At 57.3% G+C, this 24,643-nt stretch overlaps 1 protein-coding gene across 1 annotated transcript; it reads right to left on the minus strand.

Annotated features, from left to right (window-relative positions):
• Positions 1 to 3,181: 3,181 nt before the first annotated feature.
• Positions 3,182 to 23,979, minus strand: SEZ6L (seizure related 6 homolog like; the record flags this gene model as incomplete). The annotated part of the gene is made up of 17 exons (XM_034068269.1): positions 3,182 to 3,458; positions 3,717 to 3,819; positions 4,056 to 4,170; positions 4,312 to 4,344; positions 4,753 to 4,947; positions 5,169 to 5,360; positions 5,454 to 5,648; positions 7,059 to 7,255; positions 8,512 to 8,650; positions 8,740 to 8,934; positions 9,273 to 9,439; positions 10,267 to 10,432; positions 10,554 to 10,739; positions 11,206 to 11,398; positions 15,495 to 15,628; positions 15,853 to 16,577; positions 23,966 to 23,979. Coding segments are annotated over 17 exons (2,979 nt in total), but the record flags the coding sequence as incomplete, so codon positions are not given.
• Positions 23,980 to 24,643: the final 664 nt, after the last annotated feature.

Consider the following 24,643-nt stretch of genomic DNA (forward strand, 5'->3'; position numbering starts at 1 on the left):
CCAGACCAGCCTGTGCCCAGGCAACCTGTGGGATGCTGAGCTCGGGTGTATGGCTCAGCCTTGCCTCCCCCCTCAGCATTCCTGCCCCTGAGCATTGCTCCTCCATAGCCCAGCCCCGAGGCCCCACTCTTTGCTCTTTAGTCATGCTCCACACTGCTGCTGCCCTGATGCTGCACAGAAAGATGCCAGCACCGCTCCAGGGCTCTGTCACTGCTGGCACCAGTGACTGTGGGTACTCCACAGCCAGTTCCTGCCTCCAGCACTGAGCAAAGCCCATAGCAGAGCTGGGGCTGGGGTCAGCTGCTCTCCCAGCCCTCCATCCTCTGCATGGATCCCTCAAACTGCTTTGGTTCCTGCTGAGAAACAACTCAGCAATGGGGGAAGGTGCAGGAATGTGGCCACTGAACGGATGTATGAAACCCAGCCACGGCCCACGAGCCCTGGGACACGCTGCCCTGCATGAGGGGTCCCTGCCGCTGCATCCCCGAGCTCAGGTGGGTGCACACGGGGTCCTGTATCTCTGTGATGGCCGAGGGACCAGCCCGCTGTGTCCTCCCGCAGGACAGTGGGTAAGGGCTGCGGGTGCTGCACCCAGACACGGCTCAACCCGCAGCACAAAGCGGGAGGCTGGAGCTGGGCTCCTGCTTTGCGTCACCGCGGAGCAGCGGCAGCAGCGGGATGTGTGTGTGTGTGTGTGTCCGTCCCCTTCGTTTTAATTCCCTTGCAATTTCTGTCCAAAAATAACCCCAGCTCCCTCCTCCGGGGATGCTGCGCATCACAGCCCTGGCTCCCTGCGCATCACAGCCCTGGCTCCCTGCGCATCACAGCCCTGGCTCCCTGCGCATCACAGCCCTGGCTCCCTGCGCATCACAGCCCTGGCTCCCACCGCATCACAGCCCTGGCTCCCTCCGCATTAGCCTGACAGCTGCTAAACGAAGCCATTATCTGATGGCACATCACAGCCCCGCTGGAGAGCTCAGGGTTGACGTGCTGCTCGGGCAGGGATGGATGGGAGGCGCCAGGTTTCCTCGGCTGGGCAGCAGGGAGGATATTGCCCTGCGTGAGTTGTGCCCCCCTGTCCCTCCCCGATGGCCATTGCCTCTGCCAGGGAAACCTGGGGCTCTGCAGGCATCTGGCAATGGTGTTTCATAGAATCATAGAATGATTTGGGTTGGAAGGGACCTTAAAGCTCATCCAGTTCCAACCAGCCACGGACAGGGACCTCTTCCCTAGAGCAGCTTGCTCCAGCCTGGCCTTGGACACTGGATTTAACTGGGATGTCCCCATGACCCTGCTCCTTGGCAGTGCAGCAGCGCAGGATGCAACCAGTGTGGAGCCATATGGAGGCAGGCAAGGCAGCCCCCCATGTTCTCCCCATTTCTGTGGGGAGCCACCCTGCCCCAGCCAGCACAGGTGACACCTATGGGTCATTGTTGCGGGGCTGGATGGGTCCCCTTGACCCCTGCCCCATAGGGCTCCCCCAAACCTTCTGCACATCCTCTGTGATGTGGCCATGGGTCTTCAGTGGGGTCCCAGTGCTGTGGGCAGGACCCAGGTCCCAACCACCCCAAGAGGCAGTGCTGGGACTGGGCTGGTGCAGGCAGAGGATGGGGAGGGGGGGAGCCGGTACTGGCTCCCATGGGGTGTCCCATGGAGGAGGGATGTCCCCAGCACTGATCCTCAGCCCCTGTCCCAGCCAGGCTCAGCCAAATGCATCCCATAGGAGCAGGGGGACATTATGGGCTTGCACCAGGGCAGGATACAGCTCCCCTTGTGCATCAGCAGGACCCTGCCTGCGGTCCAGGGCTCTTCAAACTGGTTCCACACATTCAAACCACAGAACAGTTTATACCGAGGTTACACTGAATGCTCGAGCTCCCCACGGAAGCACTTCATCATGTTCAAAAATATTTAATCCCAGCAATTTTCACATTGTTCTTATAAAAACAGACCTGTATGAAGGGAAATGAAATGCTTCGTACATTTTTGGCACGTTTTTTCTTTTTTTTTCCTTTTTTTTAACCTTTACAAATTACAAACACACATTCATTGTTTTTAAAGGAAAAAACCACCCCTCAGTCTCAGCTGTACACTGCAGAGATGCACGAACCACCCCGGAACTAAACCAGCCTCCCGTGGTTACAGGTGCTGTTCTACAGGTGCAAAGGAGAGGCACCGGCAGCCCAGGACACGTTGGTGGCTTCGCTGCCCTCCCCAGGGCCTGGCTATGGAGGTTGGTGGCATGGGGGGCCTGGGGAGGAGGTGGCCCTTAGGGGTCCATGGGGACGGGAGGCAGCCCTGTGGTGTCTGGCTCTGGCAGGGGTGAAGGCATTGGGAGAGTGAAGGGGATGCTGGGGCTCCAATTGGGGGTTGCCTGTGGTGGGACCTGCTTTGAGGGGCTGATTCCTGCCTGTCCTGTTCCCCATGGGCTGGTCTGCACCAGAGCCAGGCACTGCCTGCCCTTCCTGCCCCAATAACCTCCATCTCCATCCCCTCTCCATTGCCTGTCCCTCCATGAGCCCCAGCATGGGGGCTTCAGGTGGGAGCTACAGACCTCTGGGTGGGCTGCACTGCCTTGGTGCCTGCCCGGCACCACCACCTCATACTGGGGACCCCACTGTAGCCCATCCTGCTTACCCTGAGATGCTACCGAGGGGTAAGGAGAGACCGCTGGGTTCTTGTGGCAGGGGTCATGGTGAGCATGGCTAAAGAGGCACAGGCTGCAGAGCTCCCCTTCACTGTGTGAGGCTCTGGGCTGCTGGGCTCACTGGTTAATGCCTCTCCATAGAGCTGGGACTCCTGCCCTGCTGCCCCTCCAGCATCCAAAGCAAAGCAGGGAAAGCAAAGTGGGATGTACTGAGTGTGTGCCAGGCCATCCCCTGTGCTGGCCGGCAGCGTTCCTGAGCCACACTCTGCTTCCACAGCCAGGACAGTCCCGGTGCTGCTGGCACACAACCCACTGTGGTTCCTGCTTGGGAAGAGAGGAGCTGGGAGCCAGGAGTGGGGAGGGCTGGTGGGATCCTGTGGCAAACCTCGGCTCCCAGCAATGGGCTGCAGGCTCTTGCAATGGAGACGGGTTTAATTCTGACACCAGAACCCCAATAACCCCCCTGTGTGTGTGCGAGCAGAGCCCAGGGATGTGTCACCATGTGGGGTCACACAGTGTGAGCCCCTCACACTGCTCTGGCCTCGCTGGACCCAGCCCTGCCCCGCTGCTGCCTGCACCCAGGCTCGCAGCACACCTACCCCAGCTTAAATAGAATAAATACAGTGAAGAAAACAGTAAAATCTTCCAGAAAGAGGCAAAAGGAAAGACAACAGCAGGTCCAGGGGTCCAACCAAACTCCACGTGGGCTCTGGATTAGTTACTGAGGAAGGTCTATGAGAGCACAGTAAGTTCGCAGCCAGAGACTCTCTTACCACTGTCCTTATATTGAAACTTCGTATTCTCTTGTTTCCTGGAGAGAAGGAAAAGCCAGTTGAAGGTGCAGCTGCTTCTCTGGATAATCCCACCATTCCCAGATGGAAAGAGAGGCCCTGAGTGTTATTCTGCTCCTGGGGAAGTGATGCCTTCCCTACCCAGACCCTGCCACCCAACCGGCCACTGGGAGCAACAGGGATGGAGCCTCCTGTCACTCCGAGCATCCCGCACACCCGGCACAACGCGTGGCTCCCATCAGGACGGTGCTGGGAGCAGCGGCCGCAGCAGCACTCACCCCTGTCTCATAGATGGGGTTGTCGAACTCCGTTTCTACCGTGATCTGGCTGTAGGGGTGGGAGTACATGAGGGGCAGGCGGAGGCTGGAGTAGTACCGACACCTGCGGGAAAGCTGGAGTCATTGCGCTGCGCAGAACGGAACACAGACAGTCTGGACTCCCACATCCCACATCCCGGCTCAGTGCCCTGCTCCTGGGGACCATTCCCGGGGCTCATGGCAGGGGTTGGATTCGATGAGCTATGAAGGTCCCTTCCAATCCATTCTGTGATGCTGAGCAAGCCGCAGCCATGTCCCCACATCCTTCATCACCATCCCGAGCCCAGCTGCACTCCTCACCTTGTGAGATAGACATAGGCTCCTCCCAGCAGCAAGGAGATGATCAGCACCGGGATGAATATGGCTAAGGCCATGTTTCCTCCCTCCAGCGACGTCTCTGCAGCAGCTTCTGCTACTAAAAGGACAAGATCTATCAGGCTGGCATTTGCAAACACCCTGTGATCACCTCTGCTGCTGCTCTCCCTTCTCCCAGCTCCGCACAGGCTCTGGCTGAGGGCCCTGCACAGGGCTTATCCACTGGAAGCATTTCACTCACCTTCCAGAGCGTGTTCAAAGCTGTCTTGATTCACTGGAAGAGAAATGGAGAGTTATTGGTATGTAACTGGGTTTGACTGGGTGCTTGCTGTATGGGGACCCCAGCCCCATGGTCTCCCTGCCCCATTTGGACCCACATCGTGGGGGACCTGCAGGTTTTAATCAGAGAGAACATCCCTGCTGAGATGAGCAAACACCTATGGGAAGCAGCAAAGCAGGGAGCAGCCAGGCCTGCCCTGCACTGCCAGCACCATGGCTGGGGGGTTCTCTCCCCCTCCCCAGGGCAGCAGAGCTTGGGCAGCTCAGATCCAGGTCTCAGATGAGTTTAGGTCCCAGCTCAAGAACCACTGGGTCTGCAGCTGGATGAAGGTCCTTGGGCTATCCCAGGCTGGGACCACAGGCGTTGGTGTCCCCGTGTCCCACATCCACTCCCCACCATTACCTTTGCAGATGGGCAGGGGTCCACTCCAGTGGGACGGCTGCCCCAGGATGCATTTGATGGTCACCTCCCCCATGAGTTCAAAGCCCTCGTAGCACATGAAGGTCAGGGACTCTCCCGGCAAGTAGAGGCGCTTATAAAGTATTTGGTAGCCGTTTTCTGGCAGTCCTGGGTTATCGCAGGCCAGCGACTCCTCGGCTGAAAGGGAATAGATCCCGGGATGAGCTCAGGATGTGAGCTGGGAGATGAGTATGGGGGACACAGGGAAGCACCCAAGGTCTCAGCCACCCCGCTTTAGGTAGCAAAGCTCTTCACCACCCCATGCAGCCAGGGGAGGTCTTGGCTGCAGGAAAAGGCTTCCTGGCCCCCCATGCAGAGGAGCTGAGCTCAGCAGAGCAGGAGGAGCTGCCCCAACTCACAGACACAGTGTGGGAGCCGCGAGGTCCAGATGGGTGTCCCGGTCTCGCGGCTGTAGCAGGTCAGCAGGGAGCTGCCCTCCAGCACGAAGCCAGGGTTGCAGGTGTACTGGATGGTGGTCCCCACCAGCAGCACCGGGTCGGAGATGAGCCGGGTCGAGTGCTCCACCTCCCCCGGGTCCGTGCAGTACATGACTGGGGAGGAGAAGGCACCTGAGCCTCAGCCCCAGGCCGGCAGCGGTGGCAGGGATGTGATGGGGACGCAGCACACACTGCAGGGGCACTCACTCTTCTCGCAGAAGGGGGGGTCGCTGCTCCAGCTGAGGTCCCACTGGCAGGTGAGGGTGTCGCTGCCCACGATGTCGTAGCCCGGGTCGCACTGGTAGGTGATCTTGGCCCCTCTCACCAGCTCCGTGTGTGATGTGGTTTTCCAGCCGTTCTGGATCTCGGGCAGGTCGGAGCAGGAGTCATTGCGGGACACCTCTGTAGCCAAGGGAGATGCTGCTGCGGCTACCGAGTGCAGCACTCCTTGGAGCCACGGAGCATGGATACACAGCCCTGCCAAGTGCCCATCCCTCCCTGTGCACCGCAAATGGGCCATGCAGCAGCCCCTGGGCAGCAGCAGGTAAAATCATAGACTCATACACTGGTTTGGGTTGGAAGGGAACTTAAAGCTCCTCCAGCCCCAACGCCTGCCATGGGCAGGGACCCCTTCCACTGGAGCAGCTGCTCCAAGCCCCTGTGTCCAACCTGGCCTTGAACACTGCCAGGGATGGGGCAGCCACAGCTTCTCTGGGCACCCTGTGCCAGCGCCTCAGCACCCTCTTCCCAGAGCTTCTTCCCTACATCTAACCTAAATCTCTGCTCTTTCAGTTTAAGGCCATTCCCCCTTGGCCTACCACTACAGTCCTTCTCTGGGGTAAAGAGGGCTTCCCAGCCCTGACCCTGAAACAGGAAAGGGGTTGTGCTGGTAGAAACAAGGCAGTATCAGTGCCATCAGTATGATGTCTTGCCATCAGGACAAGCACAGCAGTGTGGGCACAGTGGGTTCAGCTCTGGCTGCAGGCACAGGAGCAGTACAGGCTCTGTGGTCATGACACAGCAGGTTTGTTCTGGTGCAGGATTCCTGCCCTGCTCCCCCCCAGCCCCATGCCCATGGCTGAGCCTGGCTGCATGTGCTGCAGTGCAGTGAGGAGAGACCTGCAGGCTCACAGGTGATCTGCATTGCAGCTTGTTCTGCCGGTCTTAACCAGAGCCGGCAGCAGCAGGAAGCAAACAGGCTTGAGAGAAGCCTGTTGGGGAAGCCAGGCTGTGGAGGGGAAGCAGCAAGAGCAGGGGCAGCCTGGGGAAGAAGTGCCCTTCCCAGGCCTTGTCCCTTCCTCAGGAATCAGCCTCCCCACTCTGGCAGACGTGGCTGCACCCAAGGATGATGTGAGCAGCCATCTCCAAGGGCAGTCTGATTCTCTCTGGAGCAAGGAGCTGTGAACAGCCGTCCCAGGAGCCCATACTTCCATGGGCTTCCATGACCTCTCCTGGGAGGACACCTCTTTGCAGTGCCTCGTGCCTGGCAGAGCGTGTGTGTGTGTGAGTCCTGTATACCTATTACCAACAATTCCTCTCCCTGTTCTGCTCTGCAGTTGTACTGGGCCACACCAGGACTAATGGGGACCAAAACTGCCTCTGCCTTCTTGCCAGGCTGGAAGAGGGGACACACCAGCAGTGACTGACCCTGAGACCTGCAGGGAGGCTGGGGGGTCTGCAGAGCTCGGTGGGAAGTGCTGGAGTCACAGCTCTCCCTGCTTCACAACCCAGCGCCTGGACAACCTGGTCCATGTCCTTGTCCCCACCTGCACAGCCGCAGCAGGGACACCCCCAGCGCCCCGCTGTCCGTACCGATGTAGTTCATGATGAATCCTTGCCCCTTCCCGAAGACAAGCCCGGCCGGGTCCGAGTGGAACTGGATGGTGAGGTCGGGGCTGGAGGAGTAGAGCTTCTGCGGACCGCTGCTGCCCACGAACTGGCCCAGGATGCGGGAGGTGAGCTCGTCCCCGTCGTAAACCGTGAGGATGTCGCTGTTGGTGAGGTTCAGGCTGGAGGGAGAAGCGGGTGAGGCCGTGCGGGGACGGCCGCGAGGGGGCAGTGTCGGACCGCGGACGGGCGGCTGGGACCGGCCGGGAGCCGCTGGGGAGAGCTGGGAAGCTTCAAGCCCAGCTCCATACCCAGAGCCAGCCCCGGCGGCAGCCTCCATCCACCCCTTCTGAAGCAGGGATGCGGCTGCCCCTGGGGCTGGGGTGGGGGGAAACAGTAAAGGGTGGGTGATGGATGCACATCCCCATGGATGCACTGATGCCAGCAGCCCTGCTGCCGGGCTGTTCCTCCTTGCAGCCCCACCACAGGCTGCCTCCTGGGTGCTGACAAGTGAGGGTGTTATCAGCTCAACCCCAGGGACGGGCACAGGTTCCACCTTTCACTGCTCCATCCTGCTCACCCGCAAGCGGAGCACATCCAGCACCCAGCGCTGTGCCTGGCAGCACAGGGGGGGTTGGGGCAGGGACCCTGATCCTCCCCTTCCCATAGGAAGCACCAGGATGCTCCCAGCCCCACAGAACCTCCGTCAGGTCAGAGGCACTCTCTGGGCAGCCCAGGCAGTGTGTGTGCAATACCTGAGGCCCAGGATGTGCTCGGTCTCTACAGGACCCCTGCCCTGCACATCAGCTGTGTGATTCAGCCTGGTCTGGAGGCACCTGAGCTGAATCCCAACCCTTTCATAGAGAGCGTTCCTGGAAGGCGCCAGCTCATCCCCGTGTCAAGCTGACATTTGTAGGAACTCTGCTTTCTGTCAAACACCATTTCCTCGGTGACATTTATGTCTGATGACTTCAGAGTGCTCGGCCTCCAGTTCTGCTCAGCCCAAGCACCCACAGAGCTGGGAGAGGTGCAAGGGGAGCTCCCACTTGGGGTTTTTACAGGGAGCTTTAAAACCGTTGTGACTCTAAGCCCCTACTTGCAACGTGTGAACTCAGAATAGCATTGGAGGAGATTCCCTTAGCATCAGCAGCATTAATTGTGCCAAGGGCTCCCAGCCTGAGCGTCAAATCCTGTTCCCCTTTGACCTCAGCATGTGCCTGCCTGTGGCAGGATTCAGAAGCCATCTCAGGAGCAATTAACTACTGCAGTGGATGGTGTAACATCACTTTGAACTCGGAGCAGCATTGGGTGCTGCCCTGGACCTCCCCTGAGTGCATCATAGGGGATTAGGAAAGCTGCAGGGAAACGGTGCAGATCCCTGGGGCAAGGGCAGTGAGGATACTGCACTGGTGGAGCAGAGAGGTCCTGAGCTACTCACAGCTGGATGTCCAGGAACAGCCTCTTCTCCTCACCAACGTGGACCCTCCAGACGCAGTCCTCCCCCTCTGCATAGGGCTCCGGCCAGTTTGGGGACAGGATCACGCCGGCCACAGCAGTCAGCTCCCCCCCGCACGTGGCTGCATGAGCGAGAGGCAGGCAGGGCTCAGCAGGGTCCAGGGGATGCTTGCACCGGCAGCCAGCATCACCCTGCGGTGCTGGCACTGACCTCGGCACAGCGGCTCCGTGTCGTTCCAGTATGGGTCCCTCATGTTGACGCACTCGATGACGGCAGGACCCTGCTCCAGGGAGTGCCCAGGGTCACACGTGAACTCCACTGTGGTGCCCAGATTGTAGGTAGGGTCCGAGGTGGTGAAGTTCCCATTCTGGATGTAGGGCTCGTAGCAGTGACCCCGCTCGAAGGCTGGAAGAGAGGATCCCCTGTGAGCCATAGGGGTACAGAGCTGCATGGGGGAGAGCTGCCTTCCCCTGCCCCTCACTGCCTCAGCTCTGCGGTTTGCTCAGTGAGCCCTGGGCTCATCCCCAGCTACAAACCCTTCATCCCACCATGCACGGATGGCCTTTTCCATGGTGAATTTTACAGGCAATTAGGATTAACAACAGTTTATCTGTCCTGAGCCACACAGGCTTAACCAAACCCCACTTCCATTGTGTACCAGCACCAGTAACACACTGCTGTGTCACCGCTTGTTGTGTTTGCTGAGCTGGGATTGCTGTGGGTACCAAACAAGAGCTCATCACCTTCAAAGCGTATGTTGAAAGCCGTGGCGGCTGCGGGCTCCTCGGCCAGGAAGTCGATCCTGATGGAGGAGCCGTCGCTGATCACCCCCTCGAAGGGCACACTGTCAGCACGCAGTGAGTCATAGAGGACCGCGGACTGGTTTGTGTCCCCGCTGTACACCACCATCCTGCACCGGAGGACATGGGATGTTACATGGCAAAGGGGCCCCGCGCTCCCCTCCTCACCAGCTCCAATGCTGCTGGAGCACAGCAGTGGAAAGGAATCATGCAAACAAACGATCACCAACCAGATAAGTCTCTTTTACTGTGTCATAAACAGGGGCTTTATTCTTTCATTTTACTACAAGCCATAAACCTGCTTTATTGCCTGTTACCAGACTGACTGCTAATGCTCTTTAAACACAAGGATCAGCACCGTAAGCATGTTCTTTGTGTTACAGGTGCTGTAACGTGGGACTCGCAGCTTCTTGCACCTTGGTGCTGAGCAGTGGGTGTTTGGGGAGAGGAAAGGGGCAGTGTGACACAACACACGGTGTCACCCCGCAGCCAGCAGGATCAGACCTGCAACATCTCCTGGCACAAAGCACTAGGCCTGGATATAGGGGTTGAGGCTCTACACTGCTTCTTGCAGCTCTTTCTGCCCAAGACCTGTTGTGCCTCGTGAGCACATGAACACATAGATCATGAACCTTCCTTTCTCTGCCCCATCCCCACCATCCTCTGCTGACAGCCTCCTCCATGCTGCACCCTGAGCTTTGGTCAGTGCTGCCCCATAGCATTGCAGGTCTCATCCTGCAGACCAGGCACCAGAAGGGCAGGAGGTGTGATCAGGAGGGGGCTGAGACCAGTTTGGAGCTTCCAAGTTTTGGTGTATTCGGGTCCCAGTGAAGCTCCCTGCTCCTCACCCTGGGCAGAGGAAAGCTCCCGCATTCCCAAAGGAAACAGGCTCACCACAGAGCTGGCCGCAGGCTTACGAGCAGCTCCATAGCCTTACCTGTCCCTCTCTGTCAGCAGGAGCTTCTCAAAGTGGAGGTGCAGCTTCTGGCCCGGGGGGGCCCCGATGGCCCACACGCAGTACATGCTGCTTGACTGGTTCCCAGTGTAGCTGGGCGAGAGGACGCGGCCGATGGTGGCGTTTCGGACTGTCCCACCGCAGGGCGCTGCCAACACAGAGCACGGCTCTCAGGGACTGCACTGAACCCACAGCACCCAGGACACAGCCCTCGTTTTCCCCTTGCGGACCCCAGTTCTCCCCAGCACCGAGGCTGATGAGGCACATACCTGAGCAGATGGGCTCCGGGCTGCTCCAGTGCGGCCTCGACGCGTTGATGCACGTCAGCACCCTGGGACCCTGCAGCTCATAGCCCAGGTGGCAGTGGAAATGAGCAACTCCTCCCGAGTGCAGATCCATCACGGTGACGTCTCCGAAGTCAGGCCTCCGTGGGAAGTTGCAGCTCAGCATAAACACTGCAACGAGCACACACATTTCGGGGCTGTCGCAGTCAGAGGGGGGACAGTGACAGCCCTCGCCGCGGGTGCCGGCTGTGGAGCACAGGCAAACGGCCACGCTGCTGCTTCTCAACCTGTTACTGCTCTTGCCCAGACCCAGTTTCTATTTTAGAGAGAATTTGCTTGAACTCATCTATTTTTTATAGCTCTTTAAGGAAAAAATAGGCCCGCAGGCTGAGCTGTGCAGGAGGAGCTGCTGCATGGGGACAGAGACAGGGCAGGGAGGGTGTGAGGAGCTCAGCCAGCGCTGGGGTCCAGGACATCAGTATGTGTTGTACCCTCTGCTCTGGACACAACACAGGCTGCTCCATCCGCCCCAGTGATGCTCTGAGCACAGGCACGCAGTGATACAGGAGCCGTATCACTGCAGGCTGAACCCCACGGCACTGACACCCCATCCCATCCCTGGCACTGAGGCACCCACCCTGGTAGTGGAGCTGGAAGGTCCCCACCACCTCATCCTGGAAGGTGCGGAAGTAGACGGAGATGGTGTTGGTGGGGCTGCGGATCACCTGGCCCTCCACCAGCAGTGTCTGGTTGGCCAGGACCACGAGGGCATCGCCGTCCACGCCGCGGATGGAGAGCACTTCCCCGTCGGACAGGTTCACACTCTTCACCTGTGAGGGAGCAGATACCCGTGAGTTGTGGGGTGAAGGTGGGTGTCCCATCCCAGCCATGAACACAGAGCACAGGGGTCATCGCAGACAGGAGCTGCTTGTTCAGTGGTGATGGAGCTGTCTGTGCACAGCATGAGCCCAAAGGACCCCTATAACTGCTGATCTCTTCCCTTGGGACTGTGGGCACAGGGAGCTGGAGCTGCACACTTGAGATGCGTTCTGAAGCTGGATGCTTCTGTGCAGTACAAGGTGACCGCATCTGCTTCCCTGTCAAAACTGGGTGTTTGAGCAGGCAACGAGGGTTAGACAGGAGGAACATGAAGGGGTAGCATGAGTCAGGGCATGTGGGATCCCAATTCCACTTGCATCTACCCTGGAAGCAGCCCTGCACCTCAAGGCACTGGAGCATGGAGCAGGCTCACTGGTCCTAGCGGGGCAGGTCTGCAACCAAACCAGGGCACATTTGTATGTAGGGCTTGGTGCTCAGCAGGGATCCTCCCCAGGATCCCTCCTCCAAACCAGGGAGTCACAGCAAGTGTGCCTAATGAGAGGTCCCAAAAGGCTTTAATTATTATTTGGAAATAGCTGAAAAGTAACCTCACATTTGCTTTTCACGTCCATTTAGCTTAATAAATGGGCTCATATTTCAGCAGAAAGATGCTCATCAGATCATTTGTTTCCTTAAGTGTGCGAGGACCGGGGCTCTATATTTAGCTCACACCACAGCCTTAGCCCGTGATTGCGAGCGCTCCCCATCATGTTGTGGCTAGAAGGATTTGCTGCTGTTGGCACAACTGTGCCTGCCTCCAGTGCACAAGGTGGGGATGTGCCTGGCTTCAAGGGCCATCAGCAGCACTTGGCATCCTCTGACCTTCTGCTGGAATAAGGGAGATTTCCATTGGAGAAACAACCCCAGTGAGTAACTCCCTGCTTGCCCAGAGGTCCACAAGCCCTGGAAAGGCTGAGGCTGGCTCAGAGCCTGACTGGGCTCACCCCAGAGCATCCTTTTAACTCAGGACAAACAGATTTTGCCTCACTTTGCAGCAGGATGCTGGGGCACTGCAGATCCTCTCGCTGCAGGGCAGAGCAGGCCTCGGTCCTCATGGGCACTCTGCAGTGCATCAGCAGTACAAGCCAAGTGCCTGCCTCAGACCCCAACCTGCCCCAAGGCCCGTTTGTCTTCTCCAGGTTTTGTCCTGAAAGCTGCTCCCCCAGCACACTGTGCACACACTGAGCCTGCTCCATGGCTCAGGTCTGATTATTAATAACTGGAATGAATTAAGTGTTATCAGGGATGAATTATTTGGAGCACGGTATCCAGGGATGCTAAAGCGAATGACTTGCCCAGCTCCCACTGGGGCAGAGCTTTGCTTCCTGAGCTGGATCTGAATAACTGCGAAGACATTTCCAGGGTGTTTCTAAAACACATTTTGCTCTGCAATCACTCAAAGACAAACCTGCTCCCCACCGGCTTCCTCTGATGGCCAGCATTGCACACACCATCCAGCACCCAATCGCTCCAGGAAATGGGAAAGAGAAATGCTCAGGAGAGCTCTCAAGCAGCTCAGTGCCACCAAGATGCTCTTTCCCCCCCACACCCTGCTGCTGGGAAGGGGGTTTAAGGGGCAGCTCCAGCCTGCAGAGCTCTGCAGAAGAGATGGGGCTGGGGAGCGCTGCAGCATCTCCCAGCCCCACGCAGGGTGCTGTGTGCTGAGGACATGGCTCAGCTGCACCAGCAGCCTCCTCCTCCTGCAAGCCCATGCTCGGAGGAGCCTGGAGCAGGGGTGTCACTGCACAGCTCCGGTGCCAGGCAGGCAGGATGCTCCGGGAGCGAGCGGTGGGTACAGGCAAGGCAGTGGCCTCGTGCCAGGGACCGGCAGCGCTGCGAGAGGGACCATATGGGTGAGCTCCTGCCAGGGGCTGGGCAGGACGAGTTCCTGCTTTAATCAAAGCCTGCACCAGTGTCAGCTCCTAAAGAGCCTGTTGGGAAGACAGGAGGGATCCTTCGCTCCGGCTGCCAGCGCTGCTCACCCACGACAGAGCTCCCGAGGGAAACTATCTCCTGCCAAGAAGATTCAAGGGGTATAGCCATAAAAACAGTTTAACAGCTCTGGCAGGGCTGTGCAGGGAGCAGCCTGGTGTGGGGACATGGCTCTGACCATGATGAGCAGACAGCAGAGAGCCCAGCAGGGACCCTGAGCACCACACAGCATCACACAGGTCCTTTTGCTGTGTTATGCCCCTTCTCCCCAGCCCTGGGTGAGGGGCTGGATGCTGCCAGGAGCTGGGATGCTGCTGGGTGCTGGGATGCTGCGGGGGGCAGGCTGCCAGCCCCTGTCCCTCCCCACCAGTGGCAGCTTGGGCAAGGACACCTCCAGGTTCAGCTCCCTTGTTTGCTGGTCTTTCATGCTCTTCTTGTAGGCTTTGGGGAGCAGCTGGGTACAGGTCCTTACAGCAAAGCCTCTTTGTGACAGTGGGAAAAGCCCCAGAGCTTCTGCACCAGCCCCACTGGTCAGGGGTGATGTCCAGCATAGGCCTGCATGCAAATATGGACCAAGTTCCTGCATCACGCGGCTTGCCTCCTCCATCAGCATGTATCCTGTGTGAACATCCTCAGAGAGAGGGGATAAATCTGTTGCTGTGCTTGCCATGAATGCTATTCCTAGCTTCATTGGGACATAAATCATGTCACTGCTGCTTCCTAAATGGTTAAAAGCCTTCTGCAGAGCTCGCTGCCTGCAGCGAGGGTCAGGCACTGCTGATGCTGTCACACAGGAGGACATCAGCCCGCATCCATGGGGCTGGCACCCCCCTGCCCTCTGCTGAATAGGGCAGAATGCAGGCATCCGGGGTGCTCAGCATCCTTCTCCAGCTCCCACAGCTCCCATCCAGGACAGGGTGTTCCGTGGGTGCTGAGCAGCTCCCGGTGAGGTTGTGCTCAGCCAGCACAGCCCCACTGGTGTGATTTAATTTGTCTGGAATGCTTAGAAGCATCAGCAAAGTGAGATGCAGAGCTTGGGGGGAGGAGAGGCTAATTTTATGCTCCATTAAAATCTCAGTTTACAACAGAGTGAGGTCAGGAGCGGTGGCACCTGATGGATTATGGACAGAGGCGAGTTTACAGCAGAGCAGCGTGTCCTCAGCACCCTGTGGGGCTGGGGCACAGGTTACTGCTGTGGAAAGGAGCCCAGCAGGGCCCAGTCCCGGCTCAGCCTCTCACCATGGCTTGGCTCCACACTGCAGCTGTGCCCGGAGGTCAGCCCCTTGCATGTGCCCACCAGGGGATGGCAGGGACAAGCTCACTGGAGCTGCTGCTGCTTTTAATGCACGTTCTTGATTACACAGGCTAAAAGTGAATGGGTTTTAATTGGATGCAAATAGTGACATGGGGAAAGCTCAAGAAGAAGAAAGGATTGTGCACCAGAGCATGGAGACCGGGGCCTGGTTTGACATGGAGACCATGTGAAAGGCATCAAGACTCCTGCCCTGCTCCAATCCCCACCATCCTGTGGGATGCAGCCTTTTGGAGATCACTGTGCCTGGACCAGACCTCTGGCTTTGATGGGTCTGCACAGCACAGGTACCAGCACAGTGGCAGCCCTGGCATGCAGCCTGCCCACTAATCCATGCTCCCATGTATGCAGCTCACAACACGGACAGACACCTTCCTGCAGAGCCAGCCCTGGCTCTCTGCTGCAGCTGCACACTTGCTGCTGTGGGGTGTGCTGCAGAATGCCTGCAGAATGCCTTGGCCTTGTGCTCTTTATCCTGCAATTGGCAGGGACCTGGCCTTGCTATGCCATGGGTTGGTGCTGTGCTGGAGACAGCACTGCTGCTTCATGCCTTCCCATGAAGGCTCTTTGCAAATTGCTTGCCATGCTCCTTGTTCAATTAATCACATGGCATGTTAATGCTTTGATCCTAGCTGATGTTCAGGATGTACCAGTTACCGCTTTATTCCACTAAGAAAACCCTATTTTCCTCCCTGGGAAGGGCTGGTTTTAGCCCATGCCCATGGCCATGGTGCTGTGCATCGTGTGCTGCTGTGGAGCAGGGGCTCAGGCCATGGTGATCCCTGCACCAACACGTTTCTCACCTGCAGCTCGACGCCGTAGCCTGTGTAGACGGTGACGTTGTAGGTGCACTCCAGGTAGCTGTGCTGGGGCAGCGGTGGGTAGTCTGTGGAGTCGATGTAGCCCTCGGGGTCATGGAAGCTCATGCTGCAGAGGACTGTGGGGAATGTGAATCAGGGATTGCCCTGGGGAATGGCTCACCCAGCAGCTCCCCCCTGCACCTAAAACCCAGCACCCAGGTCCCTGCTCCAGCACCAGCACCACCAAAGTGCAGTCCCACAAACCCAGGGAATGCCACTGATGCCGCACTCAGGGATGCTCCCCATTCACTCCTGGAACCCCTGCCCTGATCCCCCTCCCCATGCAGGCAGCACAGCTTACCCGGAGTGGGCTCAGTGGTGATGACAGTGGTGGTGATGATGGTGGATGTGGTGGTTTCTTGGCTCTCTTCTGCCGTGTGCACCTCTGTCTCTGCGCTGTTGGTCTGGTTACCGGCATCCCCGGTGGGAGCCACGGTGGGAGCGCTGCCAGCATCACTGGTGCTGTCAGTGAGGTGCCACGCTGCTGTCGGTGGCAGGGTGGATGGGGAGATCTGCAGCACAGGGCGGCTGGTGGTGGCCCGGCCCCCCCAGGGCAGCTCAGTGGGGCTCTGCTCCGTGTCCCCCACACCGGCTGCTGCCCGCGGCTCCTGGGAGGCAGTGGGGAGCCCGGGGCCCATGGGGCTGGCTGGGGAGGCAGCCCTGGGGGACCCCGGCGGGGCAGCCTTGGGCCTCGGGTGCTTCCTCGCTGCATTTGGATGCTTCGGAGTAGGCGGCTTTTTCTTAACCGGGAACGTCTGTTTCACAGCAGCATCCGGGGCCGGGCTCGGGGCTGGCAGCGCTCGGCTCTGCACCAGCGGCGCCTGCTCCTCCGCTGCCGGCTCGGTGCCCTCCTCCGTGGCCGGCAGCAGGTTGAGGGCAGTGCCGTGTCCCAGCTCCCTGGCTCCGACTGAACCCGTGCCGTGTCCCAGCTCCCCGGCTCCATGGGCTTTCTTCTCCACCAGCTCATCCGCGGCGAGAGGGTCTGGGCTGGCAGGGACCAGCGCTGCTCCCGAGCCGCTGTCTGCAAAATACATGGGGAAAAGTGGGATTTGGGCAATTCCAGGTATGGAATTCTAACTCGGAATCAGCCCCCTGGGAGCTGCGGCTGCTTGAACCCTGCGGCTCTCCCAAGCAGGCTCATTATGGGAAAGCAATAATGAGCCTGCACCGATTCCCTGGAAGGTGGGATTCTGCTGGAACTCGGTGGCCTCCTCTCACTGCTTCAGAGCTGCTCTGTGATCTCTTTATGCAGAGGTCACTTGCTCGGGGAGGTTCACTCACTCCTGCTGAGTTTGCTGCTGTGGCTCGGTCTCTACGAGAAGCCTTTATTTCTGCGTTTGCCATCAGCAAATACGGCCATTCCAAAGCACCAGCTCAGGCCGCGGCTGTCACCGATTAACCAGCTTCCTCCTGCCTCCCGCAGCAAAGCACCCCCACGTCGGCAGAGCCTCTCCTTCGGCTGCCGCTGACCTTTTGTGCCAGGCAAAGCAAGGCGTGGGGAAGAAAGAGCAATCAAAGGCGCTGCCGCCGCGGCGCTGGGAGCTGAAGGGCGTGAAACACAGATTTATTCCCCATCAGTGGGCCTGGGGGGGCTGCGGTCGCGGTGTAAAATAAACTGTGAGCAGGGCTGCGGCTGCAGGGAGCTCCAGGAGCCTCCGAGTCAACGTTTTCCATGGAAACAGCAGTTGCCAGGGAAGGAGCGTAACGCACGGCAATTAAGGACCGTAATTCCAGCCCCCTCAGCTCCACAGGGAGGGTTGGGAGCCCTCAGATTGCAATCCCAGCCTGTTTGGGTTGAAGGGACCTTAAAGCTAACCCAGCTCCAACCCCTGCCATGGGCAGGGACTCCTTCTGCTGGAGCAGCTTGCTCCAAGCCCCTGTGTCCCACCTGGCCTTGAGTTACAGATGCTGCAAACAAAGGCACAACACTTGAGTGAAATATAACTCGATTGTTTTGTGTTTCAGATTCTGGACTAGAATGGAAAGGGAGAACAGAGCTTTTGGATGGAAAACCTGAAACACGGGGACCCTGCTGTGGGCACAGCTCCCCACTGTCCCACCACCGTTCACATCACCCTGTGATTTTCATGCCTTTCAACTTCTGCTGCCCTAGCTTTGCCTGAGTGCTGATCCTGCAACCCTGGGGTGCTGCTTCATGCAGAGCTGCGCTCTCACTGGACCTGGTTTGCAAGCACAACACTCAGCTCTGCATCATCTGGATGTGCAGCATCAGGCGCATCACAGGACCCGGGCTCATACACCATAAGGTGACAGTGGTCACCCAGAGACCCTGGCACTGTCACCTCCACATGTGCCAGGGAGAAAAGGGACCCATAGTGGCCCTTGAATGTCCCGGGGAGTCCCTGTCCTTTACAGCCAAGCAGCTAATCTTGCTGCGGTTGTCCCAGGGAGCCCTTGCACACGCTGCTGTTGGGACACCAGGGCTGTGCTGCCCCAAGGCACCGTGTCCTGCTGCCAGCCACAGACCCACAGGAGAACCCATCCCGGATACCGAGCCCTTCCCGGCCTCTCCCAGCATGTTTCCCATGACTTAAAACATTAATTCTTTAATTAGCCTTGGTTCGGTAAATTCATTAACCGATTCCCTCAGCACATTAGGAGGCATTTCACACACATCGTCTGCAACCACTGGCTTGTGCTGGTTCTGAATAATCTGCCCTGGCTCCCTGAGGAGGTTGGTGCCTCTGTGTCCCCACAGAGGATGCTGCTGGGGCAGCCCGGGAGCTTCTGCACCTTCCACTTATGTCTGAGTGTGTTCTCTTCCCTCTTCATGCTGCTCCTGGGCTAAGCCTGGCCCCCATGGGCATCCTGCTGTGGGATGATGGGGGGAATTGGCAGTGCCAGAATCAGTTCTCCATCCCTGAGAACAGGGTTCTTCTGTGCTTTAGGCTTCCTTTCCCAGCCTGAGCCTGGAATGGGCTCTGCCACTGCTGCTGATCTCCTCCAAACCACTGGTTTTGGTGCTCTGAAGCAAAATGGTTTCTCCATATGGGAGAAGATGGGGCTGTCAGACAAGGAGGAGGTGGCACAGCCCCAGAAGGTGAGAGGAGGATGGGACACGGTGGGACACAGGCTCACAGTGGGACAGGCAGGAACCCGAGGCCCTAAAGGCGGTGTGTTACCAGGAACAGGGAAGCAGCATCCCCAGGTTGTTTCCCATGTGAACTCTAATTCTTAATGGATGTTGCCATTAAACCATATTTTATGCTTGCAGAAAGTTGACTAATTTTTTATTAGATCCTTTGCCAGGATGCATTTAAATGATTCTGTCCTTAACAAAGCATGAAATAAAACACTCTGTGTAGCGACTCTCTAATGAGATACTTAACATGCTTTAGTTTGTAAAGGGCAAATGTGTATTTCAGGGAAGCTTAGAACAGCGTAGCCAGGCTGGAGCAGGGTGGTAGAGGCGGGGGGGGGGGGGGGGCCTGGCATCGAGGATTAATAAGGGCATATTCCACGTTACCGGCAAGAGGAGTGATGAATGATCCGCACTCCAGATTGCATCGCCACCCCCGAGCCAGGGCTGTGCTCCAGCACATCCCCATGGCAGGCGCTGCCAGCCCTGCTGCTGCATCCGGATGCTGCCATCCCTGGTGCCACCCTGGTGCCTCCGTGCTGCCTCATGGGCCCTGCCATGGGCATGCAGAGCCCATGATGGGGCTGTCACTGACCACAGAGGTGGATTCCCCTGCCCATGGCATCCCCAGGATGAGCAGGGCTTTAGGGAAAGCAAAGAGTAGGAGAAGCAGAACCAAGTATCCTCATCCTTAAAGAAGGTTCTGTAATGGTATTAGGATAAGGATGGGCTTTGGTAAGATGCTTTCCATACCGATATGAATGCAAACAGCACCTCCAAGGACTATGGGTCACGTCTGACCTTGCTCTAATCTGCTAAACCAGCTCTGGAGGAAGTGAACGCTATCAAGATGTACAAGGGGTTTATCTTGTATCACAATCAGGAGCACCCTGCAGGTGGTTTTGGGCTGGAAAGGCTTCTCTAAACCCATGCAAGCCTCCACAGCCCCTGGGCACAGCACTGGGCACTGAGCTCTGCATCCCGGCACTGGCATGAGTGGCTGCTCCTGCAGGATGGGACAGAAACGTCCGGGATAGTGTGGAGCACAAGTGACCTTAATACAAAATGACAGCTCCTCTTCAGGTCTATTCTGGGATCTGCCTGGATACTGGGTGTAAACAGCGCGGAAGGAAGCTCAGCGCGGGGAGGACATCTCCAACCATCTCACTCCCCCACGCTTTATACTTAGCGCTGTCGGAAGCGCTCGCTCCTCTGCAGGGTGCGGGTGGAAGGGGGCGGCTGCTCCCAGGTTCCCAGCGGGAACACAGCCCCATCCACAGGGACAGGGTGATGGCAGGGGCAGCACTGAGCAGGGCACCAGCCACCTTGCAGCACCATCAAGCACCAAAAGCATCCTTAAATATCCAGATATGAATACAAATGACACTTCGGAACTTGCGATCGGAGTGAGAAAAACTAACCAGCTCACCAGTCCATGCAGTCCTGCCCACACAAAGAACAACTTCTTCTTCTGACAATACTCTCTCAGGTGCAAACAGCCTTTTCTTTCTGCCATCTGGGACAGTTTCCTCTTGCTCTTTGGAAGAATTTTGTTTTCTTGCTATTCAGAATTAAATCTGAGTAAACTGTGATCATCAAATCAGTTTGTTTCCCATGAGCACACAGAGACAGATTTCAGGTTGTGGCCTGGAATTGTCGTGAGCAGCCTGGGAGCACATCAAGTCCCCACATCCCTTCCCTGGACCATGCTGTGTGGCCACATCACATCCATCAGAGGCTCAGCCCTGGGCCCTGTGGAGCAGGGATCCACTTTCCCATGAATTCCCAATCCCCAGATCTCCACTCCTCTGAGAAATGGACTTGGGGACACCCCCTTCCCAGCTGGAATACAGGATACAGGACTGCATCCCAGCAACTTGTGCCGCTCCAGAGGTGCCGAGGCTGGAGAGAGCCGGGCAAATCTGATTGCTGCCGGTATCACAGCCAGAGGGGCTTAGAGGAATTAGGGGACTGCAAATGCTTGATAAAAGGATGATGAAATAATCATAACGTGCTCATTTTGCTGCCGTGCTCCTGAAAGAGCTAAGCTGCAAGTAGCTGTATCACTGGGTTCCCATTACTAACAGCGATGCTATCGCTGCCGTGCACGTTCCTGGCTGCCTGAGGATGGTGGCTCGATTGCTCGAGCTCAGAAGTTACTGTCCGGAAGGTTTCAGTGACTGATTATAGCAGAAACCCTGAGAAGCTTACAGAGATGCTATTAATGGTGCTGTTCAGGCCCTGTGCTCTGCTGGCTGATGGGCTTAGGTGGATTGAAGCTGTGCTGGGACTGGTTAATCCTGCCCGGAGCTGCTTCTGCCACAGACATCTCTCCTGAACCCTCACTGTGAGCTGGGACTGATACTGACCCCCCAGCACCACAGCCACTGCACCCCAAACCCCTTCCTATAAGGAACAAGTCCCCTTTAAGGGGCTATGGGAGCAGCTGGCCCCACTCTGCAATAAAGCCAGACCCAGGTAGACAAGCTTGGCTTGTGGAGTGGGTTTCTCATGAGTAAGGTTGCAGCTCAGTCTGCTCTGCAAGAGCTGGGAGACTTTCCGAAGTCAGGGGATGCTGCTGAGGAGCTGTGCTATGTGCTAGACCCTGGGCAGTGCCATTGGGATGTACTGGACTCAGCCATGACCCTGAGGACCACAAGCCCTTGTCCAGCTGCAAGGTCAGGAGCGGGTGTATGGGGTGGATGCCTGGGAATGGTACATGGTGCTGCCTTGGTATGGAACCCCCTGCTTAGGGGTGCTCTCTGCAGGCAGAGCCACCCCTGCAAGCCAGCTGGGGACAGGCAGCAGGCTTTGCTTTAGGGGGATGCTGCCTTCATTCATTTGCAGGGTATAGCTCCATTTTTTACTGCATTCCCTGCAGGAAGAGTGAGATGGATGGCACAGTGGGGAGCAAGGAGAGGGGCCTCTGAAGAGCAATGAACCCCAACAGATGGTCCATCTCTGCCTTGTGTCATCTCCATTGGCAAGTGAAATGGGACAATCAATGGCCATAATGAGCACAACTGCCTCTGTGTGCTGCCGGTGCTGTGAGGGATGTGCTTGGATCAGAGGCTGGGTGAGTGAAATGCTGAGTCTGGGCAGCTCTAGCAATGGGATGGAGCTGGATGAGCCCTGGGGAGCTGGCCTCATCTCCCCCCTGCACCAGGGCTCTGCACATTGCAGCCACCCACCAAAGCCATTGCTGCAGTTGCACCAGTTCTGCTGCTAACAAAGGACCCCAGGCTGTTGGGATGCTGCAGCCACTTCAATTAGGCCAATTCTGTCTTCCCAAAGGTAGAGACTTCTTCCCTTATCTCCTGGAAGCCTGTGGTGATGATCTCTAGCCTGTGATGGATGAAAGTGGAACCTCAGAACTACCAGTTCCCACCAGGGCTCTCAGGAGGGTTGGCCACAGGTGCCATTTACCACAATGGGAGAGGCTGGTGCCCATCAGCAGCAGTGCCTGGTCAGGAGAGCTGCAGGTAGGGACACATGATGCTCCTGCCTTCCATCCACCCTCTGCTCACTACAGCAGCTCCAGGAGGTGCAACCTGATAATATTGAATCCAAGGCTTCCTTCTATGAGTCCATACAGGGCTGATCCTAATCTCAGATAAAAGAGGGGTGTTGAGGCTGCTTTCTGATGCACTCCTGTGTTGGTGGAGGGCTGCAGGGTGGGAAGGGGCAGCAGCCCTCCCAGGAGCTCTGTCCTATGTGGATCTCCATCACAAACCATGCAGATTGCACTGTCAGAGAGGAAAACACAGGGTTTGGGGTAAAACAAGGATGGGGAAGAAAGCAGGTTGGGCTCGTCAAAACACGCCTGTGATGGATGGGAAATGCTTTGGGTTGGTTTCAGGTTTTAAATAATTTCTGCTTAAATCTTGAAGTGCAGCAAAACCTGACTCAAAACAGTTTTCCATTTCCAAATGTCAAAACAGACCGGTGCAGCCTCAGCGCCTGCCTGGCTGCAAACAAGGGATTGGAAACCTGCTCTTCCCTGTGGATACAATCTCAGCAAATTAAGCTTTAACAGTGGTAAAAGAAAGTTTTCCTGGCAGCTCAGCCTGTGGGCACACAGAATAGCAGCAACGTGGTCATCAGTGCATCACCCACGTGGGAGCACAGATAAGTACAGCCAGGGCAGTATCTGCCCATTGCATTGGGTGTTTCTGAGCTGCTCCCCTGCTTTGTGCCCCCAGCCCTGGTGAGGCTGGAGGAGGGAGGCTTGTGGATGGGTTTGTACAAATGTTCTTATTGTAGTCACGGAGAATAGGAGACAATTCTATGGTCTGGTGCATGGTGCAAGGGCTGCAAGAGCAGTGCTGGGCCCCAGGTCCTGTGGGTGAAGGGAGCCCCAAGATCCCAGTGCTTGGCCGTGCTCACTGGGAAGATGTGGATATTGCACATTCAAGAGCAGTAAGAGTGACCTGCAGCGATTCCAGGGCTTGTGCAAAGCAGGCAGGTCTTACTAGACACTGGAGTGCATGGGGTGCTGCAGTGGATGCAGCTGGGCAGCCTGTCCTTATCTCAGCTGGACCGAAATGTGATTAATAGGCAGATAATTCAGAAGAAGGGAGATGCTCAAGCTTTGCTCAGGAGGAAAATGCAGCAGAGGGCAAGGAGCTGCAGGACCTCCCTGCCTCCTGTTCCTGGTACCTGTACATCCCTCCTGTGCAGCCCTGAGCGCTGCATCTTCAGCATGGTTGCAATTGGCACCTCTCCTATGGTTCCATCCTGCCCTGTGCTGAGGCTGGGGACCCAGCTGGGTGCTGGAACTCGCAGGGCAGGATGGGGTCAGGGGCTTTGCCTTCCCTTTCATGCACCTCCTAATGCCACAGGGGCTCCTGTGGCTCAGGGGAGCTTCTGAACGGCTTTAAAATGCTGTTAAATTGGCCGTGTGCAGGGGTTTATTTATGCTCCCAGGACTGTGGTCTGAATATTTCATTTTAAAATCTACATCTTGTGTCACTAGCACTGCTCAAACAAGGTTGCCATGGAAACCCCTCATGGATGGGCATGGATGCTGGCAGCAGTGCCCGGCCTGAGGAGCTGTGCCCAGCAAGGACCAGGCTCTCCTCCTGATCAGTGCTCCCGTGCTTGCAAACAGGGGCAGTACTCACAGAATCCCAGACTGGTTTGGGATGAAGGGGCCCTAAAGCTCATCCAGTTCCAGGGTGACCTCCACCTGCCAGGGATGGGGCAGCCACAGCTTCTCTGGGCACCCTGTGCCAGCACCTCAGCACCCTCACAGGGAAGAGCTTCTGCCTAAGAGCTCAGCTCAGTCTCCCCTGTTTGGGCAGGTTAAAGCCATTCCCCTTGGCCTGTCCCTACAGGTTTCCTGGAGCCCCTTTAGGCACTGGAGCTGCTCTCAGGTCTCCCCAGAGCACAGCAGAGGGGCAGGATCACCTCCCTGAGCTGCTGCTCACGCTCTGGGGGTGTAGCCCAGCACACGGGGGGTTCTGGGCTCCCAGTGCTCACTGGGTCATGGGAGCTTCTTGTCAGCAATGTTCTGACAAGGCAAGGCTCTTTTCAAAACCCTTTTAGTGGTGAATCCATTTTGCCTGTGCCCAACTCCTCACTCGGGAGCAAGGACACTGCCAGGAATATGGGAATTAAACATGCAAACCTCTCCCTCCCATGCTCCAGAGAAGCCCATAACTGCTCTAACGATCCACGGCAGCCTGACACATGCCTGGAAGCTGCACACTTCTCTGAGCTCCCAGGAAAATGGATTTTCCTCCCAGTGCTGCTTCATGAAGCTGCAATCAATGAGACTTGGGCTCTCAGGCATTTGTTGTGGCCACACCAGCTCCATGTGGGCACCCACAGCCCTGGGGGATGTAGTGATGCTCTGGAGCAGGTCCCTGCATGCCCGTGTGCCCTGAGCACCAGCGCGCTGGCAGCTGTCCCACCCTAACCCATATCCCTGAGGATGAATCCAAAGGGATGCAAGCAGCAGCTAATGAGGAAGAGGAATTAAAGAGGCTGA

This window comes from Melopsittacus undulatus, chromosome 12, assembly GCF_012275295.1.
Source record: "Melopsittacus undulatus isolate bMelUnd1 chromosome 12, bMelUnd1.mat.Z, whole genome shotgun sequence".
NCBI lineage: Eukaryota > Metazoa > Chordata > Aves > Psittaciformes > Psittaculidae > Melopsittacus > Melopsittacus undulatus.